The following is a 12,483-nucleotide window of genomic DNA, read 5'->3' as shown; positions in this document are numbered from 1 at the left end:
CAGGCACTGAACCAACTCTTGAGTGAAGATGGAAAGTTCATACTTAAACCCTGCACTTCTTCCTTCCTTCATTTCCACTAAGTCCAGCAAAAGACCATATGCTCTACAATCCCAGAGACCTAGCTTTAAGTTCTAGTTCCTCCAGTTCTCTTGAGCAAGTTACTTAAAAAACTCTTAAGGGCCCAGTGCTGTGGCTTAGTAAGCTAAGCCTCCACTTGCATTGCCAGCATTCCGTATGGGCACCAGTTGGTGTCCAGGCTGCTCTCCCAATCCAGCTCTGTGCTATAGCCTGGAAAAGCAGTGGAGGGCAGCCCAAGTTCTTGGGGCCCATGTACCGGCATGGGAGACCCAGAAGAAGCTCCTGGCTTCAGATTGGCTCAGTCTGGCTGTTGTGGCCATTTGGGGAGAGAGCCAGTGGATGGAAGACCTTTCTCTTCGTCTTTCCTTGTCTGCATGTCTGTAACTCTACCTCTCAAATAAATAAAATCTTAAAAAAAAAAAAAAAAAAAACTCTTTAAACCTCAGTTTTCCCATATGTAAAATGAAGGAGCCAACAGCATCTAGACCTCATACAGTTGCTTTGAGGATTCGACGAGATCATTCATAGAAAGACTAAGCACAGTGGTTAGCACACTGTCAGCTGAATGCTGTCTAGAATCACTCTTTGTATGTTCATTTTTTAGTCAAAATCCTGAATCCAGTTGAATGGTTTTCTTCTCCACATGAAAGAGTTGAGGGAATACCTGGCTGTTTTAGCCCTGTAAACAGCAGCGGAAATCACTGGTATATGCTGTATAAAACGCAGGCTGTACTTAGGCATGATTTCCATACCCTCAACGACTGCACTCACAAGTGCTGCCGAAACACCGAAGACTGCCCCCAAACGACGAGGCCTTGAGCACAGAAAACGACTTACTTCCTTCTTCATCCAGAGCTTTAAAGCAGAGTGCAGGGCTTTCACTCCTCGGACCAAGTAAGCCTGCGGCTGGAAACCATCTTCTCTCAGCTCTGTAGGAATGCAGGGAGGCAGAGCAGAGTTCAGGTGTTCAGATAAAGGGATTACCTGCACATTTCGAGCTGCCACCCAGTATCAAAGTGAGTAACTTCCAAGTTAACAAAGAAAAAGTGGAATATAAAACAACTCAAATGGCAAGAAAAAACAAGAAATAGAACTACATTAAATTTTATTGTATTAAATACACCAAATTGAAAGACTGTTCTGCTTTATTTAAACTAAAGGGGGAGTATCTGGCCTCATGGTTAGGACACCCGTGGCGGGATGGCTCCCGTGAGTTGGTTCCTGTCACCCATTTGGGAGATTCAGATTGAATACCTGGGCTTTTGGCTTTGGCCTTGGTCTTTTGTGGGCTTTTAGGGGGATCAGCATACAGAAATTCTCTCCCACTAATAAAATAAACCACCAATTGCTTGCTTGCCTTTTGGAAGAATAGAAGTTGGTGTCAGCTTGTAATAGCTAAAAAAAATTAGGCGGACATGAAAGGAAAAGAAAAGCCCAGGCACCCATGCCTGAGGAATGAAGGAGGAGACTACCAGATCTCAAGTCTGATTGTAATGTGAACATGAGAGCACACTTGGTGGAGAGGACCACCAGCCCAGCGGCACGAGGGTCACAGGACCTGCACCAGCCTCCACATGAGACAGAAGAGGAGCCATATTTACCACGCACAGGAGACGACTTGACTCTTCAGAATATGGTGCCGGTCCATGGGGGTAAAGAAACCAAGTGTTCATGTGTGGTAAGAAACCAAGTGAAAATATTCCCCCTTTTTACTATCTACACACACACACACACACACACACACAATTTACAAGTGAGTTAAAGGAAAAATACAAAACACAAAACTGTAAAAGCCTTTAGAAGACAAAGACCTTGGAATAATAAAGGCCTTAAACAAGGCACAAAAGCACTAATCATAAAAATTTTGTTAAAAAGTATTTTAAGATCTTCTGTCCTTCAATGACACCACAAAGAGGATAAAAAGGTAAGTCACAGTTGAGGGCATAAGTAACATAATAATGAATTCCTATGAATCAGCATAAAAAGAAACAATTAAAATACTGGCAAAAGACCTGAATAGGCGCTTCAGTAAAAAGGAAATGCAAAAGATAAATACATGTATGGAAAAAAAATGTTCAATTCTATTAACTGGGGAAATGCACATTAAAAGCATAGAGAATATTACTTCATTTCCATTAGATTTGCAAAAATCAAAACCTAATAGTATCATATGTTGAGTAGAGTGTAATGCCTTGGAAAACTGCCATGGCAATGGGGCTGAGAACAATCTGAAATCAACTACTGAATTCTGTTACCCAGCGCTGGCTCTGTCTGGAGTAATTCTTGCACTAGGTGACAGAGACAACAGCTTCTTAGAAACTTTTTTTTTTTTTTTTTTTGACAGAGTGGACAGTGAGAGAGAGAGACAGAATGGTCTTCCTTTTCCGTTGGTTCACCCTCTAATGGCCGCTGCGGCCGCACACCACGCTGATCCGAAGCCAGGAGCCAGGTGCTTCTCCTGGTCTCCCGTGTGGGTGCAGGGCCCAAGCACTTGGGCCACAGCAGAGAGCTGGACTGGAAGAGGAGCAACTGGGACAGAACCGACGCCCCAACCAGGACTAGAACCCGGGGTGCTGGCGCCACCAGAGGAGGATTAGCCTAATTAACCTAGTGTGCCGCAGCACCGGCCTTAGACACATTTTCCAAAACCTGAACCCAACCCTCAAATATCCAACAACTGTAGAACAGGTATATTAATTGTGCTATGTCCTTAGAACAGTACAGCAATGAAAAAAAGAACTGCAGCTGCACACCAGAGCATGGGTGATGTCGTAGACAATTCTGAGGGAAAGATAAGCCACAAGAGAGGACTAGTAGGAATCTACTTATAGGAAGTTTTACAACTGGAGAAAAAGTAAACTAAAAAGAAATACCACAAAAGAACAGTGATCTCTAGAAAAGGAAGCGGCTGGAATGAGGAAGGTAATAGAGTTAAGGTCCCAGCAAAGCTGTTCTTGCTTGCCTTGGGTGGCAGTTCATAAGTAATAGACTTATTCTGCAATAATAATAATAATAATAATAATTTATTTATTTGAAAGAGAGAAGGAGAGAGAGAGAGGCCCTCCATCCATTGCTTCACTCCCCAACTGGCCACAACGGCCAGAGCTGCTCCGCTCCAAAGTCAGGAGCTTCTTCCAGGTCTCTGACACGAGTGCAGGGACCCAAGCACTTGGGCCATCCCTTACTCCTTTCCCAGGCCACAGCAGAGAGCTGGATCAGAAGTGCAGCAGCTGGGACTCAAACTGGCGCCCATATGGGATGCTGGCACTGTAGGCGGCGGCCCCTGGACTTATTGTTTAAAGTATCCAAGAGTATGTGTGCATGCAGTATTAGTGATCTATACAATCAATGTGTATGACGTATTTCACTACTGCATAAGTTAAAACACATACAAATGTCCTTTTTGGGTTTTAAATCATATTATGATTAGCTAGAAGAAACCAAGCAAAATCTATTAGCTGTGGTCCAAATTCAGATAAGGTGAATTAGAAGTGAAGGATTTCACTTCTGCCCAGTGGTTAACTTAGTTACATAAATCCAAAACGCTTCATATCATTACTGACATAAAACACAGTTATGAGTTTCCTACAATCTACTCTCACTGAACAACTCATATAAGTCTTCTAAGAGTCTCACAAGAGGATCTGGTGCTATGGCACAGCAGGTAAAGCCTCCACCTGCAGGGCCGGCATCCCAGTTCGAGACGCAGCTGCTCCACTTCCAATCCAGCTCTCTGCTAAGGCCCTGAGAAAGCAGTAGAAGATGGCCTAAGTGCTTGGGCCCCTGCACCCACATGGGAGACTTGGAGGAAGCTCCTGGCTCCTGGCTTTGGATCAGCTCAGCTCCAGCCGTAGCGGTCATTTGGGGAATGAATCAGCGTATGGAAGGCATATCTATCTATCTCTCCCCCGCCCCCTCCCCCTCCCCCCCCCTTCTCTCTCTGTGGCTCTGCCTTTCAAATAAACAGTAAAAATTTTAAAAAAGTCTTACAAGAGTTAGAAATAACTGGCCAGTGGAAGGACAAAAGGTTTGGAATGAGAGAACATAATGTGAGTTGGTAAGAATACCCTTGCTGTTTCCAAGATGAATGCCTGTGGTGATGGCAATGCTATTATGGTCACTTGGCTTATCCTTGATGGGAGAGCACTGAATCACCAGTATTGACAGGTATCCTGAACTAACCTGGCTGATACAATGAAACATTTTAAAACAACCTACAAATACCTTTTATAGTCATCTCTTTTTTAAAAGTCTTTAATATGTGGTGCTATTTATAGTCAGCCCTCATTTTTAGATGTATTATTTATTTGAGAGAGAAAAAGGTCTTCCAGGTACTAACTAATTCACTGCTCCAATGGCTGCAGCAGCAGGGCTGGCCAGGCTGAAGCCAGGAGCCAGGAGCTCCCTCCAGGTGACCCGTGTATGCAGCAACTTTGGAGACGTATTAGCAGAGTAGCTGGGACTCGGTGGACATGCGGACGTCCCGAGTGGCAGCTTAACCTGCTCCACTGCAATGCCTACTCCCAGACTTCAATGTTCTGAATTTTCAGTGGCTAAGACTAAATATTTTTAAGAGTAAGCAAATTACTGCTGTCATTTCAAGAGTAACAGCAAGATTTTGTCTCTCAGAGATGAACTGATGGACCTCTCTTACACATTAAGGAGAATGAAGATAGCTGAATATCAACCATGTCAACCCGGGGTGCTCATGTGTTGGTGGACAGTTTCCCCAGGCCAGCCGCAGGACAGGAACCTGGAGGCTGCTGCTTGGAACCTGTGAGAAAGGAGCCGTTCTTCCTCCTCACCCGCCGGATTGCACCTTCATCACACACCTGCAGCACTGTCCTGACATCGCCCACTGCTCTGTGCTGCAAAGGGCAAGGGTAAGGGCTCCCTGGCCCTCTCCTCCCACTCAGAGAAAGGCAGCACCTCTAGTTTGTTTTGTTTTGCTTTGTTTTAGGGAGAAGAAAAACTATACTTGGATTTTATCACTTTAGTTCTGCACATGCTATCCTGGGAAATGAATTTTCGGTTGTTTTTCATTTTACCTTTTCTTGTGTATCTTTTAAAAAAGAAACAAATGTTCAAAGTAAACTTTACCATTTGGTCTGTTTATATTTGTTCTTCTGACAGTTAATTATTATAATAGCACTATTTGCAAGCTGACTAGAAAAGCTAGACAACTCAAAAACCAAACTGTATTTTCACTAGTACAAGTGCATAAAAAGCAATAAATAGAGAAGAGCACAAGCGACAGTCTCCAGCTTGACTGCTCAAAGATTATTAAACTAAAATATAAAACCATCAAAATCTGAAATTGCACATTCTAAAAATAGCTTTCAAGTTTAAATAAAGGTTGGGGCCAGCGCTGTGGCACAGCGGGTTAAAGCCCTGGCCTGAAGTGCTGGCATCCCATGTGGGCACCAGTTCTAGTCCTGGCTGCTCCTCTTCCAATCCAGCTCTCTGCCGTGGCCCGGGAAAGCAGCAGAAGATGGCCCTGCACCCACGTGGGAGACCTGGAAGAAGCTCCTGGCTCCTGGCTTTGGGTCGGCACAGCTCCAGCCGTTGCAGCCATCTGGGGAGTGAACCAGCGGATGGAAGACCTCTCTGTCTCTACCTCTCTCTGTAACTCTGTCTTTCAAATAAATAGAATAAATCTTTTTAAAAAAAGTTTAAATAAAGGGATGTTTAAAAATGTTTCTTCAACTACGGAATCATAAACTGACATTCAGATGGTTGCATAGCAAGAATGATGGTCAGAAAGGTGATGGCACAGGCATCTCTCAGCACATGAACATCATTCCCTCCGTTTTTTACAGCAAATGTTTGTGAACACATACTAGGTAGTATTCTTTTAACATAAACTATGTGTATTTGAGAGTGAGGCACTTTTACATGCTTGATAATGTGTGCAAGCTACTGGAGCACTAGGTGAAATAAACATTCCAAGATTTCTGTTTTGTTCTAATGCAGGTGTTCATATATCTGATTTTTAAAAACACAGACTGCTAGGCTATGGACTAGAGACATGAATTTGCTAATGCTGCTGGTGGGGAAATCATGTATTTAAAAAACAAAATAGGTCTGACACACATACCACACAAGAAAAGGGTTTCTGTCAAGTGGCTTTTAGTGAATTTGTAAATATTATGCACCATATACAACAAAACGTGCAAATTATTCATTACCTTTGAGAGTTTCCAACAAATTTTTGGCTACGAACCAACATATGGCTTCAAAGAAAGGGAATTTGAAAAGATCTGGTGTTTTTAGCCTTTTCTCCATTTCATAACACCTAAATGAATAAAAGGTAAAGACATTTAATATTAGCATTTAGAAGTTAAATGAAGGTAACCAACTTGAAAATAAGTAGGTCATGATATACATAAGCTGATCAAGTGCTGTATATGACTTAACACCACCACATTTGGACAAGAATAAATTAAGACCTTATCCAGGTTGTGACTGGTAAATTTGACAGTATACTTAAGAATTACATTGAGCTTCAGAAAAGATCACATCTTGGGATTCTTATCCTACTTTTATCAAAAGATATTTTAAAAGGGTTCCACTGTGAGGAACAAAACAACGCTGTATGTTTGACAATACTGCAATGTCCACCCAGCAAGTTTTCATTAGGTTCTATTAAGAATTCAAGGTCAATAAATGAAAGATCTCTGTGAGTGAGATCCCAGTGGAAAGAACAGGTCTTCAAAGAAGGAGTTACCTTTCTCTGAAGGGAGGAGAGAACCTCCACTTTGACTATGACCTTGTCTAAATAAGATAAGAGTCAGTGAACTCAAAAGGCTTCCATAGCCTTGGAAACTCATGACTGGAGCATAGGGAGATTACTGATGCCATAAACAAGAGTGTCAATTTGTAAAGTCAAAAACAGGAGTCACTGTGCACTTATTCCTCATGTAGGATCTCTGTCCTTAATGTGCTGTACATTGAGATCTAATGCTATAACGAGTACTCAAACAGTATTTTTCACTTTGTGTTTCTATGTGGGTGCAAACTGTTGAAATCTTTACTTAATGTATGCTAAACTGATCTTCTGTATATATAGAAAAATGAAAATGAATCTTGATATGAATGGAAGGGGAGAGAGAGCAGGAAAGGGGAGGGTTGCGGGTGGGAGGGAAGTCATGGGTGGGGGGAGCCAATGTAATCCATAAGCTGTACTTTGGAAATCTATATTCATCAAATAAAAGTTAAAAAAAAAAAAAGAATTCAAGGTCAAGACCACATGTGGCACTGGCCAAGGTGATAAGACGGGAACCATAGCTTGCCACAGTGTTAGCCTTCTGTCATGGCCCTTGTAGCAGTCCACATGAGAGGAGTGACCTCTTCTCCAGAGACAGCTCAGGTACAGAGGTGAGATTCACACTTGGTGGGTCGAAGACCTACTGTAGTTAACATCTCATGTGTTACACAGGCTCCAGGATTCCTCATGGGCATGCCAAATTTCAAGAGCCACCACAGACTCAAGGAAGCCCAAAGAAAGTGCTCGCTACCAGAAATTTCCAGTTCTGTCAGTGGTGATGAAGTTTATCAACCAGGAATCAGGTTTACCATGAACAATGTCACCTCCTAACATTCTAGCTTCATTAGACTATCAGGTGAACAGTGACAGAAAAGTCATATTTTCAGACAGAAGGAGAAATAGCTGTTGATCCTTTATCGGCAGCAAAACTAAAGCAAGTGTTTTGAAGCAGTCCTGACTTCAGGGTTACTTTCTCCAGCACCTTATGTTTCACCTAAGTTGGAGTGGATTTAGTTCATTTCCCTCACTGAAAAATAGCTAAAGCAGAGAACATACATTTTTATAGAAGACTGAAATTTGGAGAGATCTTGTCAATCAAAATAAGTCACCATTTTTATTTCATATTTGAAACACATCAGTGTGAATATCCTGACAAAATTTTTAAGTAACACTTAAGTTAAAAAGTTCCTAATCATTTTTCAAGGCCCATCTTGATAGGGCCTTGATAAACACATATCAAATCACGTATGCTGTGGTTTTACTTCTTGTTTGAAACAGAAATGTCCTGTTTAAAAATGGGCAATGACACAGACCTGAGCTGCATGCCAATGTTAAGGTTGTGCAGAAAGTTCCCCCCAAAAGCCATACAGTCCTGAGACGTGAGCACAGCATGAATCCACCCTGAAATGGTTAAAAGTATATCAATCAGTGATTTTTTTCAATATTTAAACCAAAAACTGTGATATCTACCTCAGAAGTAGCCATTTAAAATACCAACATCAGTTTACTTCATACTCTGAAGCTAAACAGCCAAAGAAGTTAATGTTGACTGCAGTCTGCTGATTCACTCCATTAAACATTAGGTACCTGTTATATGCCAGGTTCTGAGCTGAGTTTGAGAGACACAGCATTTTAACTTTACATGAAAGATTCTGGTGTGAAGTCACGTCTTCCCCACTGTCGTGGAGAAATGAGCGCTGTGAAGAGCTAAGGCCAAGGACCAGGAACTCAACCTGAGACCTGACTCTGCATTTTATCATGGAGGGTCAGGGTCCGCTGAAGTTACATTGTGCATTCCTATTCAAGTGTTTTCAAAGTGAGAATCATTCCTAAAGATGAACCCCAGCTTTTCTGAAAGAAATATTGACAACATAAGACTTCAGAGAAATATATTCACCCATGTCTGCATGAAAACATTGGCTCTTTTAAAATAAAGGAATAGAGAGAGATCCTCCATTCGCTGGCTCGCTCCCCAAATGGCCACAACGGTAAGGGTTGGGCCAAGCCAGAGCCAGCAGCTTCTTCCGGGTCTCCCACATGGATGCAGGGGCCCAAGCATCTGGTCCATCCTCCTCTGCCCTCCTTAGGCACACTAGCAAGGAGCTGAACCAAAAGTGGAGTAGCCAGGACTCCTACCTGTGCCCATACAGGATGCCGGTATCACATGTGGTGGCTTTACCTGCCACGCCACAGCCCCGGCTCCAGTCCTGTTTTCTTAATATTTTTCATCTTTTCATCCCTCATTGTGTTGTAACACATCAAAAGCCTGACTCATGCTCATTAGTGTGCCCAAAGGCGCAGGGCTTGTGCTTGACTTGGGGAAGTCTGTCCGCTACAAGTCAGATCATGAGTGGTTCTCAACAGCAACACGCTGCCTTCCAGGGTTGTTTCTGGAGGCGGGCCTGTTTTGATTGCTGGGATGGTCAGGGAGCCCATTTCAGGAGCCGGTGCTAGAAATGCAACATGCAGGGCAGGTGCATCCACAAGGAATGAGCCTTCATCACTCACCCAGGTGCAGGACACATCCACTCCCTATCTGAGCACAACTGCAGCCCCCTTGCCACGTGCACAGAACGCCAGCAGTACTCCCTGATCGCGGTGACAAAGCTCCCACACTTTCCAAAACGCCCTGCATGGGCAGTACTGCTGCCATAGAGGACCACCGGGTGTATCTAAACGCTACATCATGCATGGTTTTCATACAATCTCCAGGAATACAACTACTCTGCAATTGAAGGAAACTAGTTTGTTTGGCAGTCTGTCAGTTGCTAACTTCTTTGGAAAAAAACCATTTTGTCCACGGCAAGGGTTCTCCAAGTGTGGTCGCTAAATCAGGAGCACCAGCACCAGAACTTGTTAGAAATACAAACTCTCAGCTCTATGCAAATCGACTCGGTCAGAACCTCAGGGACGAGGCGCAGCGACCTGTGGCCAGCAGTCGCTCTGTGTGGTCCTGATGCTGCACGAGGTTTGAGACCCACCCCCTGCACCGTGCTACCCATGAATCTCAGCTGTCACTGCACACACACATCCATTTCTGGTTCATGCAGCTAGCATGCTGCTTTCTAATGCTGCTGTGCCTACACGGAACAAACTAAAAAAATACTTCACACATTTTATTGTTCTGTGTATTCCAGTTAGATCATTAAATGAGTTTTTAAAAAACTTATTTGCGTAAGTAGTTGTACTATTTATGAATTTTTTTTTAAAGATCTATTTTATTCATTTGAAAGAGTTACAGAGAGAGGCAGAACCAGAGAGAGAGAGGTCTTCCATCTGCTGGTTCACTCTCCAAATGGCTGCAATGGCCAGAGCTGAGTTGATCCAAAGCCAGGAGCCAGGAGCTTCTTTAGGGTCTCTCTCGTGAGTGCAGGGGCCCAAGGACTTGGGCCATCTGCTGCTTTCCCAGGCCACAGCAGAGAGCCAGATTCAAGTGGAGCAGCCGGGTCTTGAACCAGCACCCATATGGGATACCAGCACTACAGGCTGGGGCTTGAACCTGCTGTGCCACAGCGCTGGCCCCTGAATTTAAGACTTCTAAGAGGTTACAAAAATTATAAACAGGATAAGGAAGAGGTCTTAAAGAAGAATCTTAGCTCACTCAAAATGGAAATACTGATATTTAGGCACAAATTCTGGTAGTTCTAGGCATTTATCCAACACATGTTTATTACATTTTTGCACACCAGAGGCAAGGCAGAGTAAGGAAGCAGGGCCTGTGGTAACAGACACCAGTGACCTCTGCAGCCACTGACATCACCAAACACAATCCTCAGATCCAGTGGTCTGGAGAGGCTATTCCCTGACACAGCTGATGCCTATACTTGAAGCTACTGCTAAGACTAATCCTCACCCCTTCCTGGGGTCCCTTGTGACCTTCTAACTGTCCCATGTCAGCAGCTCAGAACCTTACGACCTTACAACAGGCTTGGTCTCTGACAGCAATTAACTGAGCTGACCAGTTAAAAATTGAAGGGACCTTTACCTAAATTAAAAACTGTCATGCATCAAAGGACATTGGGTAGGGTTTGTCCCTCAGCAATTCGTGTTTTGGAGGCTTGGTCTTCTGTGTGGAAGAGTTGAGGTAGTCTAGAGGCTGGCACTGTGGCATAGCAGGTAACACCACCATCTGCAGTGCCAGCATCCCATATGGGCACTGGATCGAGTCCCAGCTGCTCCACTTCTGATCCAGATCTCTGCTATGGCTTGGGAAAGCAGTGGAAGATGGCCCAACTCCTTGTGTCACTGCACCCATGTGGGAGACCTGGAGGAAGCTCCTGGCTCCTGGCTTTGGATCAGCTCAGCTCCAGCCCTTGAGACCATTTGGGGAGTAAACCAGTGGATGGAAGACCACTCTGTCTGTCTGTCCGTCTGTCTCTCTAACTCTGTCTTCTGAATAAAGAAATCTTTAAAAGGAAAAAGAGAGTCTAGAGGAAGGTAACTAGGCAGAGTCACAGGGACTCTGAGTCAAGTGATCGGTGCTCTCTCTCTCTAGGGTGGCTCAGGTCTCACAACACCCAATCAGCTCCCAGGAAAATGGGCTAGTAAGTGAGCCGAACACTTCCCCTGATTCCTCTTCTGCATTCGCACCCAACACTGTGATGCCAGGCAGCTGCAACTGCCATGCTCTTGGATCTCAAGAACCATGAGCTAAATAAACCTCTTCTGTGTATAAATGCCCGCCCTCAGGTATTTCATTCTAGCAAACCAAGATGGACTGAGATACTATCAAGAAAAGCAAAAGGATCATCCACAGAACGGGAGAAAATATTTGTAACATATATCTGACACAGGTCTATTATACAAAATAATGCTTCTAAATTCAACAGTAAAGAGAGACTGGCACTGTGGCGTAGCGGGTAAAGCCGTTGCCTGCAGTGGCAGCATCACATATCAGCGCTGGTTCGAGTTCCAGCTCCTCCACTTCCGATCCAGCTCTCTGCTATGGCCTGGGAAAGCAGTAGAAGATGGCCCAAGTCCTTGGGCCCCTGTACCCACATGGGAGACCTGGACGAAGCTCCTGGCTCCTGGCTTCGGATAGGCCCAACTCCAGTTGTTGCTGCCATTTGAGGAGTGAACCAGCAGATGGAAGACCTCTCTCTCTCTCTGCCTCTGCCTCTCTAACTCTGCCTTTCAAATAAATAAATAAATCTAGGCTGGCGCCGTGGCTCAATAGGCTAATCCTCCACCTGCGGCGCCAGCACACAGGGTTCTAGTCCCGGTCGGGGCGCCAGATTCTGTCCCGGTTGCCCCTCTTCCAGACCAGCTCTCTGCTGTGGCCAGGGAGTGCAGTGGAGGATGACCCAAGTGCTTGGGCCCTGCACCCGCATGGGAGACCAGGAGAAGCACCTGGCTTTTGGCTTCAGATCAGCGCAGTGTGCCGGCCGCAGCAGCCATTGGAGGGTGAACCAACGGTAAAGGAAGACCTTTCTCTCTGTCTCTACCTCTCTCACTGTCCACTCTGCCTGTCAAAAAAAAAGATAATAAATAAATAAATATATTAAAAAAACTCAACAATAAAAAGACAACTCAGTTTAAAACTGAGTAGTTTTTGGATTCCACCAAAGGCATTTCTTCAAAGACACACAAATAAGCACAATAAAAACACTAAATACTATGCATCATTAGTGATGAATGA

The 12,483-nt window shown here is 44.2% G+C and overlaps 1 protein-coding gene across 2 annotated transcripts in view; it reads right to left on the bottom strand.

Moving 5' to 3' along the window:
- Positions 1 to 12,483, bottom strand: part of KDM7A (lysine demethylase 7A) — a 97,048-nt gene that overhangs the window by 21,815 nt on the left and 62,750 nt on the right. For both annotated transcript variants that reach the window (XM_051835658.3, XM_089328710.1), the window contains 3 exons: positions 8,159 to 8,246; positions 6,268 to 6,374; positions 917 to 1,008 (listed from right to left, as the gene is read on the bottom strand). In XM_051835658.3, coding sequence (XP_051691618.3) covers positions 917 to 1,008; positions 6,268 to 6,374; positions 8,159 to 8,246 — 287 coding nt within the window. The remainder of the gene's footprint in view (positions 1 to 916; positions 1,009 to 6,267; positions 6,375 to 8,158; positions 8,247 to 12,483) is intronic.

This window comes from Oryctolagus cuniculus, chromosome 3 (assembly GCF_051225735.1).
Source record: "Oryctolagus cuniculus isolate XC-2025 breed Fujian yellow rabbit chromosome 3, ASM5122573v1, whole genome shotgun sequence".
In the NCBI taxonomy this organism is placed as follows: domain Eukaryota; kingdom Metazoa; phylum Chordata; class Mammalia; order Lagomorpha; family Leporidae; genus Oryctolagus; species Oryctolagus cuniculus.
The sequence above is the reverse complement of the archived record's forward strand: the minus strand, read 5'-3'. Positions and strand labels throughout refer to the sequence as shown.